We start from the raw sequence: 26,940 nt of genomic DNA, 5'->3' as shown, positions 1-26,940 counted from the left end.
ATGCTAACATTAGCATGCTCACAATGGCAATGCTAACATGCTGATGTTTAGAAGGTATAATGTTTACCATGTTTATGTTAGTTTAGCGTGTTAGTGCATATTAAACTTTGCTAATTAGTGCTAAAAACAAAGTACTGCTGAGGTTGATGGGAATGTCATTAATAACGCATAACTAAATATTGGACAAACTTAAATGATGACACTTTATGTAAAGACAGGGGATCACCACAGTTGTGAATTCATTTATTGGCCCAACCAACATTGCCATCCCTAGAGCCACGCTGCTAGCAAGAAAATGGTGGCTGGTGTTGCAGCTTCAGTCTGTGACACTTGGGCCTGGTTTTGAGCTAACACTGAACAGAGCGCTGACCTGATGCAGCTCTGCGGTGGGGCTGAAGGAACAGAGATGTGTAGACTGTAGCCGAGATTGTTAACTTTTTTGGGAAGGCAGGTAGGAGCAGGCTAATTCACCTTCAGGAGAGTTTGTGTGTATCCAAACTGTCATAGAAGATCCATTACTGCTGTCAGCATGTGTGGAAGCACACTCTCATAGAGACAGTACGAGGAGTGGGTACACATACCGATGGCAATGCGTGCCCACTCACTGCTTCATACACACACTCCTCAAACATTCTGTAAACATGTCCCATTCACAGACATTACGAGTAAATTCACACCAGGCTCGAGGCATTGTGCGGAGCTGAGGTCCAGCCAGGAGAACAGATCCAGAACAGGTCTGGAAGCGTGTGGCTTGGAAATAAATATCATTAAACTCAGCTGTCGGATTGCATTTGGCTCTGCTGAGCACGCTGCCATCCATAAGAGCTTGGCTGTCCTCCACGTGAGGTTTTCTCCCTTTCTTCCTTCTTAAACGCACACAAGAAACAGACGCAAACGCATACAGGGCGTGCACACACACACACACACACACACACACACACACACACACACACACACACACACTTAGACCACCTGGGAGATGTGTTTATGGAATCCAGCAGAGAGAAACCGATGAAACACATGAGAAACAGACGTTGCATTTATTTGGCTTTTAAGAACAAAATATCTGAATAGCCTCATTCATTTACATACAAATTGGGGAAAAAGGATTACAAATTTCTGCTGTGATCACAGACTAAGACCTGCTGTTGTAAACAAGCACAAACACATATTGGAGTGGGGTTACTAGTCTGTAGATTAATGCACGATAGTAAATATTTTAACATCTACCTTCACTTGTAGTGTTTTATAGAGACGGGGCAATTAAATTAGGAAAGACGACCCTGGTAACAAAAGCAACAAATATTTAATATGGCAACCAAACACTTAAAATTATATGAATTAATAAATCATAAAGATTATGATTACACTCCACAGTGTATTAAATCTTGACAAGATGGCATTTGCCCTCTGATTGACTCCTATCTGAGTAGGTGTAAATAAGGTGTGTGCTGGTAAACCTGCGTTGGTTTCGTGCAAAGCCAACGTTTTACAAGCACTCACCTAAAGGGAGTTCCTCCTCCCATTTGCACGCAGGGCCCTTTGTTGTCTGTGCTTTTTTCCCCCTGTCTTCTTTTCTCTCATTTGAAAATAACCCAAACAGGTCCTGTAGACGTAGTAACGGAGATATTATCTAAGCATACTTCACCTGAAGGGGATCCCATCACAGATCTTTTTTTTTTTTTTTTTTTGCACGCATTCATGCACGAATGGGGCCCAGAGGCCTGAAGGCTGGCAAAACAAGTTGAGCACGGTTGGGGCAGGCTAAGCTATGCTGTAATTAGTCATTTTTCCTGGTTAATACACGCAAAGTGTCTGGACCTTTTTTAGGTTTGTTCACATTAGATGAATAGCAGATAAATTATGTTGCAGGGTATGTAAGAATTAATAATAAAAGTTGTGTGTCACTCTAAGCTTGAGATGATGTTGCACTGAGACTACTTGAAAAACGGACTTCAAATACAGTATGATTGAAATGTTGATAGTATCAGAACTCCCATCAAGATCCCACATGTCGATTTACGAAAGCTGCCTTAAATGTTTAGGCACAGGGCAGCAGAGCATGGCCTCACGCAACTGTTGTCCCTGCAGATAAAAGCTGTAGATTTCTGGTCAGTACTAGCATACAGACTTGTTTGTAACAAGGAGAAAAATTCACACATACTCTACAACAGTGTTAAAGCTACTGTGTTACATACAGGTCACATTTAAAACCTGACCTTCCTTTGCTACCACCCAGAGATAATGGACAAATACATCAGGAGCCCGTTTAATGGATTGTTCTCAGTTAGAGGCATCAGTTATCACTCAAATGCATTTAATGCTATTTACATGTACATCCCTGCTAGCTTGGATCTGGTAATGATTAGAGATTATTATAATTTCAGTGTGTATGTTTTACTTTGGTATCACTTATCCAATTACCCCAAAAGCTACTTCCATAAGCTTTATTTCTTTTGGAGGATTTTCAATGTATTATATCATATTATATCATCTGCTTCTCTAAATAAGAGCTTCATATTGCAGTTTGCCAGATAACCACGTGGAACTACTCTTGGAAGCATGCTTTGGTTTTCTGGACATCCCAAAGAAACAAAATTAGTGTGACATGCAAGAGATCCAGGCATTACTGAAAAAAATACTAACATTTGTGATCCTGGTGTGGCAACACAAAATTTTAAACTAATTGAGGACGAATGTACTGATTATGTAAAATGTTATACATTGAAATAATGAGGTCCCCGATTAAAGAAATAAAACTCTGCAGGCCTTTTACTGTCCAATCATTATGAGGGATGTCATAATGTTTACACTGACTGTTTCACATTTATTCCTCTGGGTAGCTGGGGTGTCAGTTTGAATATAACAGCTTTGTATAAGTCTCCATGATCAGAGGGGGAAATAATGGCAAATTATTCAGCTCTTTCAGAAGTTTAACAATGGTTCAACTTCCTACTGGTTCCCAGTAACTGCTGACATGGCAGCATCAGCATCGGACCAGTAACATGCAAAGAAGGGAGAACAAACAGATTAGCAGGAAGATCCTTTGATGTCTAATGACACAGGCTGTGGAGCAAACTAACGCCAAAGAAATTAAGTTTAATTTGGATAAACATATTCATTAATGTATAATTCAGTTTACACAATTCAGTTTACACTGCTGACTCAGTGTAAAGATCCGCCCAGTCACCTTCATATTTTAATTCCAAATTTAAGCTGGTGTCACAGCCGCGCTTTGATCACTGCAGTTGCACATGGCTTTAGCCTCCCCTTTTGAACCTTTTTTGTTTTTCATGAGATTGAATTTGACAGATATTTACCCGTTGCTATGGCCACATAAGTTATGCACACAAGAAGAAAAGAGAGCACAGGCCTTTGCTTGTTTACAGCTTTGAATTGCTTCTATTTTAGTTATGTGGTGCCATGTTCTGAAGCTGTGGGCACGAAAAAGAGATGGCAACAAAAACATATCGAACCTGTTGGTCACACTGAAGACAGACTGAGGTCACTTACAGGTGATGATAAACCTGATATCCAAAATAATGTATGATAGCAGACCTTTTAACATGGAATATAATGACTAATCATTGACTTAACTTTTTAAATGGTTGTATATTAAAAAAAAAAACCCTCCTTATTCATTTTTGTACCCTTTTTGTAGTGAATAATTAAAATAATTGAACGATGTGATTACATTTAATCTGGTGACATTTGGGAATCGTGTGTGTGTGTGTACTTCTCAACTATGTGATTAATCAATACTTAAAATCTGATTTGCAGGCAAATATCATGCAATATTGTTTCATTTTCTAATATAAAGTTACCCTTTGGTTGGTCTTCCGTCCTGTTGCCTGGTAGGTAAATTAAATGTTTAAAGAAAATCATTATTTCCATGACTGAAAACTGTAAACCTTGCAGAGATAAACATATCCTCAGTACAAAGACAGCATGTAACATAAATGATGAAGCTGCAAGACTGAGTATATGTGATGATTAAATCTGCACTGTAATCAAATCATGACACAGATTTCCTTTTGTTTCTCTCTGGGGCACTGTGTCTCTAAACTGTGGGATTGGGAGAGATGATGAATGTTAAACAGCTGCTGAATTAATCTGTGGATAACATTCACAATACATTTTGTTTTTTATTTCACAGGTTTAAAATCTGCTCCGACATTGCAAAATGGTTTGTTGTAAGTTTGGTGCATAGGGTGAAGGTGTATGAAACTGAAAAGTTGAGCCACCTAGTAAGTTACTCGAATGCCTGCCATATACACTCACATGGACACATTTATCTGGCCTTTCTCTCGACCATTGTGTGATGATGTTAACTGTTTTGCAGCCCTGCTGCTTGTCAGTAACAGCTTATTAGACTCTGTCGGCTTACACGCTAGGCCTCAACACACACCTCAGTACCCAGAACCCCGCAGAGAATACATAGAAGAAAGAGTTGACCCCTTTTCTTAATGCTTTCACTGTCATCACTCACACTGTTATGACGGTAAACCCCTATTCAGTGTGGAAGCTGTTCCCCCATTTGCTAGCTAAACTACATGCCTATCTCAACCCCACCCTCAGTGCTGCATCTTTGGCAGTGTTTGCCCCATTCCCCCTTTTTTGTCTAAACATGAGAGAGGAGTTAAGTGGTGCACTCACACAGATGGCTTGCATGAAGTACAGATCTTACACCAAACCAGTCTCCCTAACAGCTACCTGTTCTATGAAACCTAGTCCCAGACTGTAATGGTATTAACTGAAACGGCCTCTGATGCAAATATGAAAACAAAATAGAAACCGCATCAGTTTTCAGATTTATTCTCTCCTATTCTTACTTTTTTCCCCAGTATACCTGACTAGTTGTTCTGCTTTTGACTTTTACTACCAATATCAGTTCGTCCCTGCTTTTGGTTGATGTTATTTCACTAAAAATACATGATGATATACATAAATGATGCTATATCGACAAAACAGTGGATTTAAGAATGGAGCTGCTGGGTTAACATAACTGAGTGCAATACTAGACCATTTGTAAAAACGTATCTTTGAAAAATATAGAAATTAAGGCAGGATATGCAAAAAACAATACTAGACCAACTGAGACCAGGTGAAAAGTATAAAAACATTATTTGATAATGAGAAATTAGGAAGTGAAACAAGGTAAAATTCCATTATATCCACATCTCCAGAGGGTTACAGAAAAATATATAGAACATGTGATATGATATGTTCCAGAGACAAATCTTTTCTTATTGTGAGTCTTTGACAGTATAAGTTTGGTTTCTGCGGTGGCCCCTACATGCTAAGAACAGAAGTGCAGTAGGAAAAATATCTTACATTTCTTTCCTTCACCTATAGATAAGTTCTTGCTTGAAAATGTTATTGCCTCTTGAACCCCCCCCCCCCCCCCCCCCATTTGTTTTGCAGCTCATTCACTTTACCTCTTAAGTGATGAGACCAAAATATAAACTTTCCAAACCAGCAACAGGCAGGGGCCTGCTTTCATTCCTTCTTTCATTGCTGCTTCTTCTATCAGGAGACATGAGAGAACTTGAACTTTGTGTACTGTCATCTTTAAATTTGAGTCTCACCTGTATTTAAGCATATTAAAGGGTGAAGAAACCAAAGAAGTCACATACGGAATACAGAATTATAACAGAATCTTTCATACATTAGGTGAAAGGACAGAATGTGTGCATTCAGACGGTGGGACCAGACATACATGAAGAAATGTGCGGCCAAATATACATAGAGAAACAGACTAATGACTAAGAACACACATGTTTGTGCAAAACCATAATGCTCCAGTTAAATACTGAGACACTGCTAACATGGTTTCAAAACAGAGCTGTCAGAATACTATAATTAGTGGCTGATGAAATATTTTGAGGTGGGATGTATTGTACAATGATAATAAACACACTGCTGCCATAAATAGCATGAAGTAATACCTGGAATCAACATGACGCTCTGTTTCTATTTTGAACCTTTGAATACATCCCCGACTCTGAAGCCACACTGTGATCTTAACGTTCTCAGCAACACAATCTTCTGCAAAACATCTTAACATCTCAAATGATCTGCTGCCTCTCATGCAAATGCTTTTTGTTTGCATAGAAAGAGAGACACAAGCCTTGCGGGAGTTATGCAAACTAAATCCTCATCAGCTTGACATCTTCACGGGGTTATTTTTAGATGTCTCGTGGAATTTGCTGCAGCAGTTTACTTTAAAAAAAGTGAACAGAAATATATTGTATTAACTGAAATGTACATCTAAAAACGTATATAATAAATATAATACAGCCTAAGTGAAAATGTACATCAGTATACATATGAGGATGTACAGCACTGAATCAATACATAATTGCACAATCACGTTCATTATGTATCCTATTTTTTTCATTCATGTTTGAGACATTTCTGATTTGATATACTGATACTGATGCACTGTTTTAATGGAAACAAAAATACATGAACCAGCTGGCAAAGAACCACTGGGACCAGAAGTATAGCTCTATTTTCAACACTTTAACTTCATTAACTCATTATAGGACACTTGTATATACTCAACAGATTACTCGTGTTTTGTTTGTTGACACAAAAAGCAAACAAAAGTGTTTTTGAAGGCTTTGTCTTCATTGTCTCTTCTCTTATTTCCAAACCTACTGCGCATTATCATTTCACCACAAACTCTTTAACTGGTCAACGTACTGTAGCATTAGCAAAATCTGTTATTTGAAGCTGAGGCGCAATTGTGAAATGATGCAACATAAGGACACACTGTTCGACTCAACATGATTTCTACAGTCACATCACATGGCATTCGGTGTTATCCTTCCTGTGCTGTATTTAGACACAACTTTGTTCTTTACACCTGCAGTCAACTAAGAATATTTATTCTTCTTCCTCCAACAAATGACTGGAAAACTATTTTCCTCCACAAACAACCTCAGACAGAGGGAACTTATTAGAAATCATGGGCTCGTGACTTGTGTCTCTGTTCACGAGTTAGCAGTTGTCAGCAACCGCAGGGCTCCAATATATTATGTGCTACTTACACTATAAGTGAGTTCTTATTCATCTACTGTATGTGTGCAGACGGGCATACAATGTTATGAACTGAACTCGGTGCCATTGAATCACTGGACTGCATTAACAATAATCAAGCTGTCACTGAAGTCTGTGCTACTTTGAAGGTTTTCCATTTTCATGGCTTACAGGTTTGTGCTTTTAAAATCTGAGTTAATGAAAACTGAAAGCTCTTGTCTGATCTAGCGTCCGCCGAAAAGGCAGCTATACTACGCTATACTGTAATCTAATGTGCTCATAAATCTCCCAACACTGATCTCAACAAGAGAGTCAGAGGATGGGTGAGACGATAAGAGCGGGTGTCTGTAGTTAATGTTATTTATTGCAGCGTGTCATTGACTGAGGAAAGTGTAACTATGTGGAATCTTTTTTTTTTTCCAAGGTTAATGCGCCTGCAAATCATTTGAGCTTTCACAAATGTATTTTTACGCAATACTTGTAGCCTATATTTTTATATTATATTTGTGGTATTAAGTAAAGTAAGTTTAAGAAAAGCTAATTGACTGTTATGTGTTGTGGATACACATGACAAAAAAGGAAATAAAATTATTAAACAATGCAACAGATGGTACACAAAGCTTTTCCTTATATTCTGTCATATATGTAGTGTTACAATGTTGAATCTTCCTATTAAATGTTGCCAAATAATGAGGAAAACGTATGTAAAAGTAATCCCTGTGAGCCAAAAGCTAGCACATTTTCCTCCCTGGTTTCACCTGTAAAGCCATAACAGATAAGCTTTTATTAAGTAGATCCTGATGCACACAAGGACACACAGTCACACGATGGCCTCACAAGCTGCTACATGCAGTGACCAGAATGAGCACATGGTGTTTTGAGCTCTTGTCATTGTGAGGTTAGCTTACAGGAATCCGTCCCTGACATGCCTCCTTTTCAAAATAGTGACTTCACCCTGGATTGGGTGTCACACACACAACACAAACAGATTATTACCTGAAAATCAAAACACTCATACCAGCACAAACATGTGCAACCTTTGCACCAAAACAGCCTGAAAAGTGCGGTTTGCATAAAAGTTAAACCGCTTGTCTCAGTAACAACATATCAGCGGCTATAGTGTGATGTCAACATTGGTTTCCAGGTGATGTATCAGGATATTGGCTTTCCATTTGTCTATTTGGTGACACTGTTGTAGCACAACCAATGAACCCAGTGATTTGGTCTGATAATTTGCAGGAAGTAAGACTGCCAATTACGCAAAGATGGGTTGTTGAGTTCAACATGACTGCCAGGTGAACCTGAGGGAGTGAGTGGGAGGACAATGCATCCGGGGCTGTGGAGCGGCGTTAAATGAGGATGAAACGCTGACATTAGCTATTAAAGGCGTAATTGAGGTATCTTCAACGGGTCTGTTCACCTGTCGACCTTGTTGTTGTAATTGCACTGTTTCCTTGGAATCACATCACAAGTGCCCCCCCCCCCCCCCCCCTTCCAAAATCATCCAACACCTCGAGGCGATTCATTCAGCAAGAAAATAAAACGCAATAAATAATTTGTTAAGTGAATCCACTATTTTGGCACCGAGCAACAGGAAAGACCAGACCCACTGTTTGTTTTTAAGAGACGGAAACACCATAACAGTGGTTTCTATGTGGGCTGTTAAGTTGGCATGAACATCTGAAGTGCACTCCTGAGCCGAGTGCTTTGATGTGAGAGATCTTGAGAGCACGTGAATGTCGTCTATACTCTGCTCACACAGGGGGCATCTGTTTTGTTTAAATAGTACACTCACACCTGGAAAGATACTGCAGAACTTTGTTTTTAGTATAATTGGCAAATCATTTCAGTCCCTATAAGAAAGGGAAAGTTCTGGCTGAAATTGACAATTGACAAATGACACTGAGCTACCTGCAGGCGCCACACCTTTCAAATACAAAGGAAACATGCGCCACCTGGTTGTCTCAGGTGAAATAGTCCCATGGTGTCAGCCAGATCACATTTCACAGGTGAGGCATTAGTAAAGCGGCATTTAATGGTGTTTTCAGTGAACATCAGCTCTTACTTTGCTAAATACTATATTATAGGGTCATGATGAAACATTTATTATGATCACAGTTTTATAATAGACCATCATGCACGCAATGTGAACTTGTTATGTGATGCCCCAAATATTTTGAAGTCATGTAACCCCGCCCTCTTGGGTTGGTCCTGAGGTGAGCCGGCTATAAACTGCTGCTCGCACAAGTGTGTAGGTGAGACGGGCTTCAGTACTCCAGCAGGTATGACAGCCAAAAGGGACTCCGCGTCTTGACGCATATAACGTCCGGACTTGTTGCTTGTAGGATAGTTCTTCTACGAATCTATCAAAGAGGAGAATTCGTCAAAGAGCATGAAGTTGGAGGTGTTGCGTGGAAGCCACTATGACATGAAACACTTCGAGATGTCCAGTGATGCAGAGGGGAGCGTGCGCTCTCCTCTTTCTGCTGAGGAGGAACTGGGCTCGGATGGGGATTGCGTGGCGCACAGCCCTCCACCTGTTACTCCATGCACCAGCACCAAGCCCAAGCCGTACACACGGAGACCCAAACCCCCGTTCTCTTACATCGCTCTCATCGCCATGGCTATCCGGGACTCCCCCACTGGACGTCTGACTTTGGCGGAAATAAACGACTACCTGATGAAAAGGTTCCCGTTCTTCAGAGGCGTCTACACCGGCTGGAGGAATTCGGTTCGACACAACTTGTCTCTAAATGACTGCTTTCTCAAAGTGCTCCGGGACGCGTCCAGACCTTGGGGGAAGGACAATTATTGGATGCTCAACCCTCACAGCGAATACACATTTGCTGATGGAGTGTTCCGGCGCAGAAGAAAGCGCATTGATAAAAAGCTCAGCAGGGAGGCAGGGGGGTCAGAGCACGCAGAGGAGCCGCAGAGCGTTCAGCAGTCTGCCTCCGCCACCAAAACGGATCCATGCCTCAAGTTTACTAGTTCATTCACTATAGACAGCATCCTCAGCAAGCCGTTCAAGAGAGACTCACACGAAGCGCATTTAGCGCTCCACCCCGCCGTCACCTGGACGCGCTACACTGAACTGATGATGCCTCATTCAAACACACCTGCCTCATTTTCATACGTCAAGTCAGCCTGCCACGTGGATTCCTGTGCTGCGCATGTGCCAAACGCCTATGAGTGCGGGCTGTTTTCACACACAGCCTTGAGATATCGCAAATAAATGCACTCTTTTTTTATTTTTGCTTTTTTATTTTTTATTCGATGATTAGAAACCATCAATGTGCACTGATGATGGAGTTAAATTCGACATTATTGTGGTGGCAAGGTGTTACACGTTCTTATTGTTGTACCTCTGGTCATTTTCCCCCTGAAGCATCATCAGATTTGATATTTTATACACAATTGTTTGTTGTAAATGTTACTGAACTGACCACCAGCGTTGTTGTTTGTTCAACAAACATGTTGAAAATATGCACTTTTGTTTTTGTGTTGTGAATTTGCTCTTTACAACGAAATAAAAAACGCACTAGTGATGGACTGCGTCTTCTATTGTGGTAACATTATTTTAGATTAAATTACAAAGTGGTGGAGCCAAATTAGGACCGACACCTGAATGAGACATCTACACCTGTTCGTCAATACAATAACGTTTATCGGGGCGTGTGTTCATGTGACTCCACCTTGAAAAGTTCTTGGAGCGCTCTGCTCGTGATTGGCTGCAAGTGTACCAAGGGCCTGCTTTACACACGAGCCTCCGCCTTTATGTAAAAGCTCATGCTTACTAACCTTTGCAGCCTTGTGTTGTACGTATTTTGTCAAAGATAAGAGATTTCTCCTTAACTGATAAGGAAGAAAAGGCTCTTCTGTTTGTAATAGAAAACAATACACTGCCCCAGTAACAGGGCATGTGTAGACCCGCACTACATTTATAATAATACTAATGCTACTGAATAATAATATTTTATCTATAATTTATGATTCAAAAAGAAATGTCCATATAAGTATTTACTGTTCAGTGTTCATGAGGCTTGCTGCTGCCGGAGAGAGGCATCCAATATTTATGTTTTCTGTCTGGCGCTGCAAATAGCTGTCGCCTCAGTCACCACACATGCGCAGGAAAGGGTTTATACAAATGCTGCATCCTGAGCGAACTCAACTCGAAACCACAATAGGAAGAAATGTCTTCCAAGTAGGGCCTATTCTTCTGAGGCTAGAAAGTAAATTTCCTTTTAAACCAGCTGTGCATCCTGGACGCAGCGGGGTTTCCAGGTTTGATGTCGCTGACATTCTGGCTGGATTGTGTTGTACCTTTGCTGGTGTATGTGAAATAACTTAATAACTAAACACGTCCTTGTAGTGATGACTTGCTCTGTAATGACACCCACCACACATGCGTAAACCTCCACCAGAACACACACAAAAAAAGGCATATGCAGCCGTAAACTTTGCACAAAATATATTCAAATATGTCTTAATATGAATCGTTCCTTAAGACTTTATTTAGAGTTTCTCATCAATTCATTTCTCCAGGGATGTAATCCAGGCTCCAAGCAGTAAACTGACACTTGTGCGCTGTGTGTGGTAAGTTGGCACGCTCTGATGGAAAAAGCATGCTTCCTCTCATGTCAGAGTCTTAACCCTGAACAGATCCCAAACAAGTGAACACTGCAGGACTCCTTCTGCCGTCCACCTTTACTAAATAACACCACTGGCAGGCATCTGTTTGCAGGTACACACGAGAACAAAGTGAATCGTGTTGTTTTGTTCCAAATGCGTCGCTTTATTCATCATCATAATCAAACATTTGTCTGGCAAATGTAGGCTTTTTCAGAGGTGTTTCGGAAAAGCGAGTCGTGGGAGGAGATTTGTCTTACTCCACTGCGCTGTGTCCGGCTTCTAGTCTGGATCCTGGCCAGATGGGGAGGGAGTAGTTCCTGGCGATTTCTTGGAGGGATTTTGGGGGGATAGAGGGGCAGAGAGAGATTTAAGAATTGATAGGTGGTCGGGTTGTGTTTGGCCGGGTGGATATGCGCAAGCAAAGTCGAGGAGCTTTGTTTCCCCTCTCTTGTGGGATTATTGCCAGCGATGGACAGAGAGAGCAAGGAGGGACAGCGGCTGGTGTTTCTTGATTTTCACGGTTATAAACGCGCAGAGGCACACTGACCTTTCAGTTATCGCAGTACCTTTTTTTTTTTTTAATAGCGTTTGAAGTATAGGAAAAAGTTCGTCAAGTGTTATAGAGCCCCCACAGTGAACGGATCCAAAAAAGAAGCGCAACCATGACGACCGAGAGCTCCAAGCAACACTTGGATCCATCTAATCCACTGCGCTCCAGTCCGGCGACCGGCGCTCTGAGTGCAGCTCTGCTGAGCGCGCAGCCGGTGATGGAGAGCGCGCAGAATGCATCGACCAAATGGAAAAAGGGGAACTCTGGCTTGAGGCGCCCTGAAAAGCCTCCCTACTCATATATCGCCCTCATTGTGATGGCAATTCAAAGTTCACCGACCAAAAGGCTTACTTTGAGTGAAATCTATCAGTTCCTGCAGGCCCGCTTCCCTTTCTTCAGGGGGTCTTACCAGGGATGGAAGAACTCCGTCAGACACAACCTGTCTCTCAACGAGTGTTTTATAAAGCTGCCCAAGGGTCTCGGTAGACCTGGAAAGGGGCACTACTGGACCATCGAGCCGAGCAGCGAGTTTATGTTCGAGGAGGGCTCCTTTCGTCGCAGACCTCGGGGGTTCCGTAGGAAATGTCAGGCTTTGAAACCAATGTACAGGATGATGAATGGGATCGGGTTTGGTGCGTCCATGCTGCCGCAGAACTTTGATTTCCAGTCACCTTCAGGCTCATTATCGTGTCACAACAGCTACAACATTGACTTGATGGGTAATACAGTGCCGAGTGGCTTCGAGGGACTCGGAGGGGGACATCACGTCCCACACATGTCAACAGGCTCCGGGTCATCGTACATGGCCGCATGTCAGGTGGCCTCTAATGCGGACTATTGCCCGGACAGCAGCAGCAGCCCCCTGCAGTCCTCCCCAGCGATGGTGGGCTCTTTGGACTGTCAGCCTCCTTATGCAAATGCAGCCTCACACTGGAGTTCACCTGGTGTGTCTTCATACATCAAACAGCAGTCGCTGGCTTCAAGCAGTCCCTCTTCTTCTGCTCTGCACGCGGGAATGCCATCTTACTCTCTGGATCAAGGCTATCTGCACCACAATGCACGAGACTCCTCTGAGATTTCAGGTAGAGCCTCACTGTCTTGACTTAAGCTTTATATTCTATATTCTGATTCCTGTTTGCACCACGATGAGTCAGAGTTCATGACTAACTTTAAACTGATGAGTTATCAGCCAGAACACAGTAACTATTAACAACTCTATTTGTAAATTGTAAATCTACAATTTGATTTTCACTATGCATTGTGTATTTAATCAAGTATTGGATGAGCGACATATTCAGGAAAATGCGAATCTGTGTTTGGTTAAACTATTAACCAAGTGTTCAACCTGAGCAAACCTTTATGGAAATGTAAAGTAAAACAAAGAAAATCCCCTCTGAAAAGCTCAAATCCCGCAGTTTAGCTTCAGTTTGTATCATAGACTTGTGTGAAGTGTCCACAGTTTTAGCTGTCACATTTAACATAGTGTTAAATTTAAATTCCTTGGCATTCTTTGCATATTCACTCAAATAGTATGATGATAATAAAAATGGCAATATTACTAAAACGTAAATGAGTAACGAAAATGGCATTAAACACTGTCAGAAACATTCTCCACAATGAAAAATTACTTTTATTCATTCCAGTGTAACTTCATTCAGGCCTTTAACATGAGCCACTACAGTAATCAGCACAATAACAGTGGAGGGTGTCGTTGTCTTATTCCTTATTTTGTTTAAATTCTATGATTAGTTGTTCTTTTAATGCACATTACAAAACAAATTGGCACAGTGGTTGAATGTTTTACAACTTGTAACTGATGGCTTTATTAATGGTCAATAAATGATTTACTGTTGTTTAATAGATCCCTGATGAGCTACCAATAAGAACACATTTTCGGTTGCCAAGTTGTGAAAAACCCATTTTCAGATCCAGATCTCTGGAAAAGGTCTGCACATCATCTGTAACAAAAATGCATTTTTACCCATAAAGTGTTACACATTGTATTAGCATTTACAACTGCAGACTAGATTGATTATTGTAAACAAAATAAATCATTATTAATATTTTGCTAACATTTTACCTGCAGACTTGATGGTTAATTACAAAGTGGGAATCTACGATCATCTATTAATGGGTTAGGGTTAGTGACAACTGCAATATTATAAAATACAAAGGATGAACAGCCTGCAACCTGGCAACCCAAAAGTTGATCTTTATAACTGATCTATGAAGCCTTAGTAAATTATTCTTAAGCATTAATAAAGGCATTAGATACAACCTAAAAACACTAGCCCATATAAAGGGTGTCTTGTTTAAAAAGTGGTTTCAACACATTTTACTTGAAGCACACATGAAAACACGGGAATAAAAATATACACGTAAAGACATTAACCACAACATGTCCCAGATAGAAGGACATGCTGGTTTGACCTCTCGTGTCCTGTTCGTTTGCAGTGGGACTGTCTCGGTACTCCAGCCACTCAGCTCCTGTGTGCGACAGGAAGGACTTCGTTTTGAACCTAAACGGAATCTCTTCTCTTCATCCGAGCACCGGCGGATCGTACTACCATCAGCTTCATCACCATCACCAAAGCGTCTATCAGGACGTCAAGCCGTGTGTCATGTGACTAAACACCCGAGACGAGAACTGCAGCCGAGAGCTTGTCCGCTGCATTCAACCCTCAGATGGAGTTTTTTAACAGAAGGACCTTTTTTATTAACCGTTTAGAAATGGTTATGATGTGAGGACTCATGACATGACCGACTTTACACACATGGAAAAGCAATATCAATATTTTTACTGAAAAAAATACATAACGTGCACGTACCTGAATTAATCTTTACTCATGCACTTAATTTTGTTTTCCTGAAGTTGCTTAAATTGTTGCTGATTTCCTGCAGAAAACCATTAAAGAGATTTATTTTTAAAGGATAATCTGGAAGTGTTTAATGTCGTCAGCAATAAATGTTTATTATGACAATTTTTTTCAGCAGCACTGCAGTTCTTCTCGTTCATATTTCTTTCTTTTTGCTAAAACAGTATGTTATTATTATTATTATTATTATTATATCCACCCAAAATGACACAAAACCCGATTAATCATGAAAATCAGTCCAAATAGTGCAGCGATTTCACGGACTTCCGTTAATTCCCTTTATTTCATGATTTCATTCAAAAATGTTGCGTTTGTCACTTCTTAAAAATTACAAAATTCAAGTTCCTAAATATTAATAGGCACCCTCCAGAGACACTGTCGTGGCATTCAGCACCATCATGAAATTCAAGTTGTTTCCAGTGCTTTCTTTAATAAACATCGTGTCTTATTGTCACAATGGATACAATCGATACACTGCATCATTTTAACATATAAGAATACGGTGTAGTTCTTCTATTTACACTAATTAAAACACGTTTTGGATTTACAAAAAGACAAGTTTAAAATGATTTAGAAGGCTGAGGCTGTTCATATGCTGAGGATAATTTAAGTGTAATTGATGTCTTATTGATCCTGAAAACACTGCCTATATTGTTGTTATGCAGGCTAATGGTTGTGATTAGATTAATTACTAAAGACAAAAGTCTCTTTCAATACACAACACTGACATAAAAACCTTTCATTCGTGTTTAATTCTGTTGGGTTTCACGTGACTGTACCGCCACCTCGTGGCGATCGAAAGTTTATGGCCTCATATTATATTTCATTTATGCCCTTTATGGAAAATTGCACGTGTGTAACTCCAAGAGATTGGCGGCACCTTAGAATATTGAATACAGATAAAGCTGTATTTTATGTAGGTTATCCACAGATTCATGTGCTGAGGTGAAATGTAACGGTCCCTCTGCAGTGAGGTTACCGAGCTACCTGAGACGCAGTAAAACACAACGTGGCCTGACGTTTGACAAATCTTTCTAATCTGATAAAAGATGTCGACATTTCATTCTCAAATAATTTTGAAACAAAGTTGTGGTCATGAACTCAAAAACAACAAAAAATCTAAAGAGTCACAGATGATTGATTATAAAAGATTAATTACAATGTAATACTTGTGTGAATCTATATCTATTTTGGCTTTTTGAGGGACCGGATATATAATCTATCTCTCAAAATAAAGGCTACTGATTTACAACCTAAACACTTAACAAATGGCACCTGCAAGTCAATTATACACTATTTGTTCAGAATAAATCACATTGTTTTCATTTGACAGGCATCAAATGTGTTTTGAGGCCCAAGTATGATCATTTTATAAGTCTAATAATGTCTGAGAGGTCAAGTAGAAACTGGCACAGTATCATAGAGCTTCTTGTTTATATTACATTGGTGTACATATACAGTATATATACAAATAATGTCACTGTTGACAATAGACTGTTGGACACAGATAACAAGCTTTTACGAGTGAGTTTGTTACATTAAAAGACTACAAGCACATGAATGTCTCTGCTGTCCGTGGTGCTGAAGAGAATTATGAATATGTTTTAGCATATCTGTTGTCCATATATATATATATATATATTAAAAATATATACCCCAAATTAGCTACTCTAAATAAATAAAATGACACACAAGCAGTAGTTTAAAATTGTTACACTGACTAATTGTACAGTCAACTTTCAGAGCTTTTAGCTTGCTGCCTTGTTTGTCATACTCATTACTCAGGAAGTAAGTTTAAGAAAGTAAACATTGCAGAGGTTACATAAATTTAAGCACTGAATCAAATGAACTGTATTGGATTCTGTATTAGACTGCTATCAGAAACTGAATGAAGGAACAACAATCATGAGCACACATACAAGTGTGTTTTATCAGGAGACCTTCAGTCTCTTGCTGTCATTTATCGTAGTGGTTGCCTTGTTAAAATGTTGCTTTTTGTCTTTGTTTTTGTTTGCTTTCTGTAGCTGAGATCAGCCATGACCCACTGTAACAGGTCATGTTACAAACCACTGTGACGCCTCTTCAGTGAGTTAGTAATTCTTTGGGCAGAACAGCAGCTGGTCCTTAAAAAGTCTTAAATTCAAATTGACAAATCTACCTTTAGTCATGAATTTGTCTCACATCTGAATATGTGGTACTTTTCAATGAATCTGATTTATTTTTAAAAAGGAAAATAGACACAGTTATTGTGCATATTTGTGGATTTTATGGTTTCCAATTTTTGGTGTTTTTGTCTTTGTTGTTTTGAGTTTATTTCTTTATCTTTTATTGGTTCTTTTGACCAAAACCTCTTTGTACTTTTTATCCTTTGTACTTCCTTCGTCCTGCTGGGATTTGATCCCTCATATCGATAGATATTCTTCTTCCAGATTATCTTCAACGCTGATGAACACGCCCAACCATAGAGAGAAAAAAAAAAACAGGCTGAAGGAGGAATCTGTAGAAAATATATCCCACGAAGTAACTGGCAACATGACAAAATAATTTAAACTTATTGAAATGGCATCATGCAGACTACAGTAATTTAATCATAATAGAGTCATAATATAGAAGACATTGCCCAGTTCATCTTTATGACCATTATTATCTGAACTTCACATGTAATTATTCTCTGTGTGAGAAAAATACAGGTTTTACAGATTGTCCTCTTCTTTGTAAAATAAATATGTTTTTATTTTGCTTTCTAATTCAAACAAGAATCAAACGTTATTCTGTGACCTAGAAGGCAGTGTTTCTAACTGCTGGACTGCTGCCACATGTTTAGTGCCAAAGGGTTAATGTATTTCACACATTAATCCCATTAAGAATACACTGCTTTTATTGTGGAGACTAGTTTTAGTGGCTTAGTTCTGAATGGATGGATGTCTCCCCCTAAGATTTAATGAAAATGATGCCCTTGCTGAAAAAGATAAATACATTAAGCCAAATGAGATTAATATGATATTTGAAATATAAGAAAAAAATAAAATACAGATAAAAGTGTAAGTATGCTGATGTTGCCAACCGATAACACCATTTTCCATCAGTATAAAGCAGCACTGAGCTCGTACATAAACAGATGGAAGTTCATCTGTTAAGAGAGATACAAATAAATAACCACATATATAAACAAATAAAAGTGCTAAATATATGGTAGAGCATTTAGAAATGCTAAAACAAACAACACTTTAATAATAATAATACTAAAACAAGCACAATTAAAATGTCATGACAATAAGGTTAAAATAAAACACCATAAGATAGTAATATAAAGAGGAAACATGAAAGTGATAATGTTCTAGGAGGAGGAAGCAGAGGATGATGATGGTGAAAGAAGCATGCAGTTGTAAATTAGTTAAGAGATATACAACATATATAATTAAAAAAAGGTAAATAATGTACTTTTTACTCCACTACACTTTTGTGCTTTTACTTTTTATGTAAAATTTGGAATGCAGGACTTTAACTTGTAACAGAGTATTTCTACACTGTGGTATTTCTACTTTTACTTAAGTAAAGGATCTGAATACTTCTTTCACCACTGACGTTATCTGTTTATACTGTCAAATATAGAGAATTGAAGCTTAAAGAAAAATGAAGTGTTGTGAATTTTGATGGCTACTAAAATAAAATACTGTTTATTACATGTTTATTACACCTACGTGGATACCGAATTAGAGCCAACAACTTTTTAAACCAAATGTTCAGTTACATTACCACACGATGACGATGATAGACAGCTGATCTATCTGTCGAGGTCATGGTTTTCCTTTATTTGACAACTGGTGACTCCTTCCTTATAAGTGACGTGTCCTCTCAGGCTGACTGGACACGAGGGATTGTAGTTCTGACTTCAGACTGTAGTACTCAAACAGACCGTGAGGTGGCAGTAGTGTCTCATTAATGTTCTGCAACCTCTTTGCCTGCTAGAGGCTCCTATGGTACAATAGATCAACCACTCAACAACACACACACACACACACACACACACACACACACACACACACACACACAGAGGCCATATTAAGTAATAGATATTAACTAGTTAAATGAATCTCAATAGTGTTTATCATTTACAAAATGTATGATTTAGGTGAACACCAATTAGTGACCTGTTTGTCTGATAAGTTACTTTCACCTTAATGGCAGTTATCTGAAAATTCTGTTATGAAATGACTGTGTGGCAATTAAAGAAGGGACGTCATGAGAGTTTAGAATAAATAACTCCAATTAATAAATGCAGACTAATTGAAGAATGCAAAGAAAGCATAACTCTGCCCTTTCTGAACACTAGAGGGAGCCACAATCATAGTTTTGAGTTATGATGAACCTTTAATAGGCTCTCTCTCTCTCTCTCTCTCTCTCTCTCTCTCTCTCTCTCTCTCTCTCTCTCTCTCTCTCTCTCTCTCTCTCTCTCTCTCTCTCTCTCTCTCTCTCTCTCTCTCTCTCTCTATTTTAAAAATGTCTGCATTGTGAGTTTTTTGTATCACGTTTGGTTTTCATGTTAACATCAGTATGTAAGTGTCTGATTTAGTGATTAGTAATAGAACACTGCATTGTTTTATTTTAACTTATCTATATACAATAATATATTTATATTCCCTTGGTCTGATTATTTGATTTGATCTCGGGCAGTTTGGTTTAGGAAAAGAAAAACGTTGCAATGAGGGGAGAAGATTAAGTGGTACAAATGCACAAACACAAAAAGCCAAGTGAACATAAAATGAAATGGCATTAAATTGTAGTCAAAATAAAATATCAGTGCCTACGTCACATTAAATCCATAACATTTATTTTGATAATAATTCTGTCCTCAATATATTGTAATTGGTAAAAAAAAAAAAAAAAAAAAAAAAAAAAGCCAACAAACATCAAATCAAATGTTTCGTCTGTTGTTTTGTTTGTAATCCATTCATGTTTATCACTGAGCCTCGGTCGCGGACACCTTAAACAGTAAAGAGTTAAGGAGGACTGGGTGGGCAGGCCGTGGTATTAAGTAAAAAGCCCGTCGTGAACTGTGTCAACAGCCCAGGGCGGTGGAAAAAGTTCATGCCCGGGTCCATGTAAGGAGAAACCGGTGGAGCACCAGGCCACTGCACGGACATTTAATTAAGACGACCTGCGGAGGATTACATCGATATTGGGACTGTAACTTTGCCTCACAATGACCATTTACAATTTCATGCACCGTCGCCTCTGACAGCAGGACCACGCAGAGGCCTTCGGGCTCGGATTGTTGAACGTATTTCTATCTTTGGTCAAAATCTTCTTTTATTTCAAACCTCAGCTTTAGAATTAATTACATGGCATACACACTTCCGGAGTGCGCGTCACCTTATAAACTCTCCAGGGACTTTTTTTTTTAACAACTAAAGATGAATGAAGGAGTTACTCAAAGTTTTGTTTATTCGGTTAGAGACAGTAGTAAATTCTCAAAAGGCCTCTAACATCGCAGCCCAACAGATATTCAAACATTTTGATGCAAAGCGCCTCCGTGAAAGGTGTCGTGGTCACCCCATTTGGTTCAGCCTGTCTTTTAATTCCTTTTTCTTGAATAAACTTTCACACCTCTGAGCCCAAACTGTCTTTAATTCCCGCAGTAATGAGATCTCACTTTAACCTCCCACTGGCAGCGATGCGCGGCTCTGCCCCTGCTTTGATCTCACGGTGATCTGCTGCTGGCGTTCAGCCTTTTGACTAATAAAACGCGCTTTTTGAACGCGTTAAAACTGCACGTAAACGACGCCATTTGGTTTACTGGCGTTTCTGTCCTTTCTAATAAAGAAAAAAGTGGCCATACAATTGAGTTAATTAACCTGATACTTGGAGCGACAGCCACATAAATTCACTACATGCCTTGCGCAAATTGTGATTAATGTAATATTTTTAGAGTAAGATCAGAGTTAATTGAATGCTTTAATATCCAGATTAATGTAAAGATATTTGGATTTTAAATTGAAAATATAACTCTGCTGTCTTAAGGCAGCTACAGGTCTGATAGAGGATGCATTTTTGTGACAGAGTGTGCGGGAATATGCCCTCCACGATCTGACGGTGTGCTTGCGAGTTGCTCTGTCACGTCTGAAGTCTTGGCTGGAGTGGGCTGGGAGTTACCGACACCTCCTCTTGTGTTTTTTTTTTTCTGAAAGCCCCGAGTGTGCCCAGGAGCTCTCTCTGCTCCCTCTCTCTGCACGGCCTGACGTCCCATTGGACAAGCCGTGCACTTTGGGGGAGGAGCTCCACTGGCAGCAAAAAGGAAGAAAGAATTTAACTGCGCAAAAGTCCTGTGCGGTGACGGATGTCCAAAGTTCAGAACTTTTTCAGTGTGCGTTTCATAGAGACACAGAGATGGGGACGGCTTAGACACTGCTGAGATCCAGCACGCTGCACTGTTGTGAAGACTTTCTTCTCCTTTTTTTGTTGTTGCTTTTTCTAAGTGAGGGACTGTGATTTGAGCGCCTCAGCATTCAGAGGAGGGAGAAGTGGAGCTCTCCGTCTGCGTATTTTGGAGCTTTATTTTCGGCCGGATCACAGTGAAGACATGCAGGCTCGCTACTCCGTCTCCAGTCCCAACTCGCTGGGCGTCGTGCCGTACATCAGCAGCGACCCGAGCTACTACCGGGCCGCTGCCGGTGGGGGATATACCGGGATGCCAGCACCCATGAACATGTACTCTCATGCGGCTCATGACCAATACCCTGCCAGCATGGCCCGGGCGTATGGACCGTACACCCCCCAACCTCAGCCCAAGGATATGGTCAAACCCCCCTATAGTTACATCGCGCTCATCACCATGGCTATCCAAAACTCGCCTGACAAGAAGGTGACCCTGAATGGGATTTACCAGTTTATCATGGAGAGGTTTCCATTTTACCGAGACAACAAGCAGGGCTGGCAGAATAGCATCAGGCACAATCTGTCTCTGAATGAGTGTTTTGTCAAGGTGCCCCGTGATGATAAAAAACCCGGCAAAGGCAGCTACTGGACCCTGGACCCGGACTCGTACAACATGTTTGAAAACGGGAGCTTCTTGAGAAGGAGACGGCGGTTCAAAAAGAAGGACGTGCAGAAGGAGAAAGACGATCGGCAGCAGAAGGATCTGCCGCCGAGGCAGCAAGGCCGGGAGCAGGAGCAGCCGGTGCAGGGCTCCAAGCCCGTGAGGATCCAGGATATTAAGACTGAGAACGGGACAGTCACGCCACCGCAGGCCGACTCGCCCTCTTTGAGCACCGTGCCCAAAATCGAGAGCCCGGACAGCAGCAGCATGTCCAGCGGGAGCCCTCACAGCATCCCCTCCAATAGGTCCATCGGCATGGACAGCTCCGAGCACCACCAGCACCACGGCCAGGCCTCGACGCAGGGCTTCAGCGTAGACAACATCATGACCTCCCTCCGGGGATCTCCGCAAGGGGCCACTGAGCTCACCTCCAGCCTCACCGCCTCCACCAGGACAGGTATAACACCGTCTTTGTCCTTAAACTATTCTCCAAGTCAGACATCCGTCTATAGCTCACCCTGTAACCAGAACTCCATCTCCACTACCTCCAATGCAACCTATCATTGTAACATGCAAGCCATGAGCTTGTACGCCGGGGACAGATCTAGCCACTTGGCACCGAGCACCACCGTGGACGAAACTTTGCCAGATTACTCAGTCACGACCACCTCATCCTCCCTGACCCACGGTAACCTAAACTCTGGGCAGGAGGGCCACCATCCCCACCAAGGGAGGCTGACCTCATGGTACCTCAACCAGGCCGGAGACCTGGGCCACCTGGGCGCAACGTACCCAGCACAGCAGCAGAACTTCCATTCAGTCCGAGAGATGTTTGAATCCCAAAGAATTGGCTTGAACAATTCACCGGTGAATGGGAATAACAGCTGTCAGATGTCATTCCCACCGAGCCAGTCCATCTATCGCACTTCGGGAGCTTTCGTATACGACTGCAGCAAGTTCTGACCAAAAAAAAAAAAACCCAAAAGAAACGTGGCTCAGTGTTTTCCTCACGGTGTTTGAACTCTTTCAGTAAAAAAAACCCAACGATTCTCCCCTTCACCTGCCCACACCACATGGACTAACATGAGACAGAAAACAAACACACAGAAAAGACTTGATCTTGGTTTTTTCTAAAGAACAGTGTTACTGCAAATACCAGTAAGTCTCTCTTTGCTTTCGTGGCTTTATATATGTTAAGGAGTATGTCACTTTTCATGGACGTGTAAATTGCATATAGTAATTTATTTCTAAAGTGTAGCCGGATATTATGGACCAAACACCAAAAAAAAAAAGTGTTTCAAAATTGAATTGCCTTAATTGTCCAAAAAATTGTTCCAATATAAAGTAAGAAAAGGGAACGTGTATATCGCCGTACTATTTCAAAGATTCTTCCTTTGTTGAAAAGTATTTTGAAGGATTTGTTTGTTTGTTTAATAAATTGCCATTTTATGTGAGTTAAAGCTACGCCTCGTTTCTTACACAGTTGAATACAGACTGGTGATATTTTACACTCAGTCTGGCCCGTGTTAGTTTTGTACAGAAGGTAAAAAAAAGGACTCGTTATTAATCTGATCTGAGCCTCTGAGAGATTCAACTCTTATTTCTTTAATGTTTAAAATAGGATGTTTGGACTCTAATCTGCTGCACAGATCCAGATCTTAGTAGAATATTTCTACTCTCACAAAACAAAACAAAAACTAATATTACCGTATATTTACATGTAATAAAGCCCCTAGAAGCATATATTTTGCTTCTTCTTCATCGGGGAAAAATCTTTGAGGAAACATGAAAGAAATATTTGTTTCCAACAGCACGTCCAAAGAAATAACGCCGGTTAAAGATGTGTTTATTTCCAGGCTTTTAAACATTTAATCTACTATTTTTTTGTTGTGATATTAGAGATGCTAAAGGCTTTATATGAGATGATGCTGACCTGAGGCCTAGACACCAGGGAACGAGCCTGCACGCAGCACAGCTTTGTTTTGGATTGCGTTGTGTGTTTACTGGCGCATACCAGTGCTTACTTAATATCATACCACACATGCCAAAGATAGTCCCGTTGTCACTTCAGTTTTGATGTTTGAATTCTCACCAGTCAGACGTGACGCTGACGTGAACGGAGACAACCACGACCGTCACTTATCATACGTAACTCATCCCAGTTGTTCAGAGTGTGTGGATATTATTATGGCAAGAGTGAGCAGACATTAAATTGGCTTTATGTACTCCAAATGTCAGATTGATGTTTTATTGTGATCCTAGTTGGCAGATTTTTCTCCAAAACGCTTTTAAGGGCATTATCGGTTGTTTTTCCCTCAGTGACGTTAATCTCTTTTAATCACGTTAACTGGAAACTCATAAATTACTTCAAAATAGGCATTTATTGAGTATTATCACGTGTATCAATGGAAACTGTTTAATTTAAATACAAAACATGTCTGTTGTGTATTGTAGCTATTTAAACACGTTCAACGCATTTTATTATTTTATTTTAATGTTTTTGTTTGGGGGATTTTTCGAGTATTTATGAAGCCTAGATGGATATTTATTTTAAATGTCATTAAAATATACAGCATTCAAAAAATATGCCAAAAGTATTTTTGCTTGAATAGGCCTGTGCGTGACGTGTGCGTAAAATTGCGCATGGCTGCAGTCCATACAATAATATTAAAATTAATGATAATAATTATGCCTTTATGACAAACTCACGATTATAGCCGTTCTTACCACACTACTAGAATAAACATAAAATCAGACTTTTAATAAAATATTATAACATGGTAATAATGTAAGCTGTTAATACGTACGATTAAAAAGAATAGCCGTAAATATAATCATAATAACAATAATATCAGTCATAATAATAATGATAATAATAATACACATCTATAATTTCCACATTTCAATTCCAAAGCGAGCTGCTTGATATTTTATCGAAATTCTTTTTAGTCAAATACTTTGTGAGTTTCCTTTCTAACAGAAACAGAGGGGGTGGCAACATGTCCTACAGACTGGGACTGACACCAAGTCTGAGCAGCATGCCAAACTACTACAAAATGTAAAGCGTGACTGTGAATCACTGTTCTGCTAAATGGAAGGCGGGTTAGATGGACGAATATTCCTCTCATCCTTTTCGGCGGCTTCAGGCCTTTAGACCAACAAGACGACAGCAGCAACACCGAGAGCGCAACACATCAAAACACAGCACGAGTGTGTAGCTGCAGACCATGTGCCTACTACAGACTGTGTACGGGCCTTATTGGCATGGTGTGTATTCATGAACAACGAACACAAAAGAATAATATTTGAATTGTTCCGTGTAGCCACAGTGAAGTGCGTCTCTCCAAACTCTCCGATAGCACCAACTGTAATCGGGCTCATGAAAGCCATTAGATACTTTCCCAAACTATAAGCCTAATAAACAAACGTCGCGTTAGTCGAAAGATTGATGGCGCCCTCACAGAATAGACCAGGTCAGGAAGGAATAAAATTCAATCAGAGAGCTGGAATCGTTTTTCATGAGACGGAAAAGGCAGAGAGGGAGACGGGGGTCAACGAGGAGGATGTCGGCCGCCAGAGCACCATCAACAATATAACAGGACATAGCAGAGAGAGAGAGGCAGAGTAGAGCTAAGCTTGGTGTGTGAGATCTGAATTCCTTAAAAATTCAAATAATACAATTTAAAAAGAAAAAAAAAACACTTTCCCCAAATAAGGTTCAAAAGACTGCAGAAAGACTGTGGAAATGGAACATTAAAACTTATACTTTTGCCACTGAAAATGAACTGATACTGTAATTAACAACGAGCCTATAGTTTCCAACGTGGGGCCCGGGGGCCCTCATCCCGTCCCGAGGGGTCCCACAGCAAAATAGGTACACATTTAATTTCACTTTCACTTCCCTTCTCAGAAGAAGGAGTAGAAAGAATGAAGAAAGGTTTGCCTCTACAGTTATGTCCCCACCTACAGTACAGACGGCTGTGGCAGTTACTTCTCCCAAAAACAACCACAGCCCTCATCAGATGCTGCTCAGGGCTAAATCTCATTAAACAGGGGTCCGTGTCTTTTAGGGACCCCTGTTTCAGCCTGTATGAGGCATCACTCTTGCTTTTTCCTGAAACGTTCCGCTACATTCCTGAAAATGCACAACTTCCCTCACTGTTTTGGGTCAATTAGCGAAGACAAAAGCGTCTGTGTTGGCCAAGCCTCTAATATTTAACATTTCAAAACTGCATCTTTGAGTCAAGTGTGTTACCTCGTGGGTTTAAAATCAGATAGCAAATTATTTTAAAATAACTTCATTGTTGTTTTGTCGCCGAACACATCGCCTATAATTTTCTAAAACACGATTTTAGAGTAAGCAAGTTATAGGCGCGTTTAGGAAAAAATAATGATCCAAACCATCTAATCATCACATATTCTGAATTAGATTTGATACACTTGAGTGCCTGTGTGTGTGTGTGTGTGTGTGTGTGTGTGTGTGTGTGTGTGTTTGGAGGTCAGGTCAAAGTTCAAGAAATGCACATAAAAAGTAAACAACCCTGTAACACACTTAATATTTGAACATAGCGTGAATAAAATATCAGCTAAATATGAAGTAACCTCATTATTCTGAAATTCACAATAAATGTGGACTGATAAAGAGCAACCCCGGGATGTCTGTTATGACTCATTTGTTGTCGGTAACTAACACGTCAGCTGATGACGCACAACCACAAAATCAGATGTCAAACTTCATTTTGCAGCCTTCAGTTTTGACACGCGGCTGCTGACCGGAACAACATCTCCATTACTGACACATT

General features: G+C 40.2%; 3 protein-coding genes across 3 annotated transcripts; all 3 read left to right on the top strand.

Annotated features, from left to right (window-relative positions):
• The first annotated feature begins 9,310 nt into the window (after positions 1-9,310).
• On the top strand, positions 9,311-10,596 carry foxq1a (forkhead box Q1a). The gene has a single exon (XM_070918855.1). It carries the CDS (start codon positions 9,437-9,439, stop codon positions 10,277-10,279), a length of 843 nt encoding a protein of 280 aa, XP_070774956.1. The 5' UTR covers positions 9,311-9,436; the 3' UTR covers positions 10,280-10,596.
• A 1,654-nt stretch (positions 10,597-12,250) lies between these two features.
• foxf2a (forkhead box F2a) lies at positions 12,251-15,145 on the top strand. Its single transcript, XM_070919000.1, has 2 exons — positions 12,251-13,308; positions 14,681-15,145. The coding sequence occupies exons 1-2, from the start codon at positions 12,339-12,341 to the stop codon at positions 14,851-14,853; spliced, it is 1,143 nt and encodes a 380-aa protein (XP_070775101.1). The 5' UTR covers positions 12,251-12,338; the 3' UTR covers positions 14,854-15,145.
• A 6,472-nt stretch (positions 15,146-21,617) lies between these two features.
• On the top strand, positions 21,618-23,592 carry foxc1a (forkhead box C1a). Its single transcript, XM_070919045.1, has one exon. The coding sequence runs from the start codon at positions 21,683-21,685 to the stop codon at positions 23,099-23,101; it is 1,419 nt and encodes a 472-aa protein (XP_070775146.1). The 5' UTR covers positions 21,618-21,682; the 3' UTR covers positions 23,102-23,592.
• Positions 23,593-26,940: the final 3,348 nt, after the last annotated feature.

The sequence above is a fragment of the Enoplosus armatus genome, chromosome 14 (genome assembly GCF_043641665.1).
Source record: "Enoplosus armatus isolate fEnoArm2 chromosome 14, fEnoArm2.hap1, whole genome shotgun sequence".
NCBI lineage: Eukaryota > Metazoa > Chordata > Actinopteri > Centrarchiformes > Enoplosidae > Enoplosus > Enoplosus armatus.
The sequence above is the reverse complement of the archived record's forward strand: the minus strand, read 5'-3'. Positions and strand labels throughout refer to the sequence as shown.

Coding starts and splice junctions, on each gene's coding strand:
- foxq1a (XM_070918855.1), top strand. CDS start 9,437: ATGAAGTTGGAGGTGTTGCGTGGAAGCCACTATGACATGAAACACTTC.
- foxf2a (XM_070919000.1), top strand. CDS start 12,339: ATGACGACCGAGAGCTCCAAGCAACACTTGGATCCATCTAATCCACTG. Junction 13,309..14,680: donor AGACTCCTCTGAGATTTCAG/GTAGAGCCTCAC, acceptor GTTCGTTTGCAG/TGGGACTGTCTCGGTACTCC.
- foxc1a (XM_070919045.1), top strand. CDS start 21,683: ATGCAGGCTCGCTACTCCGTCTCCAGTCCCAACTCGCTGGGCGTCGTG.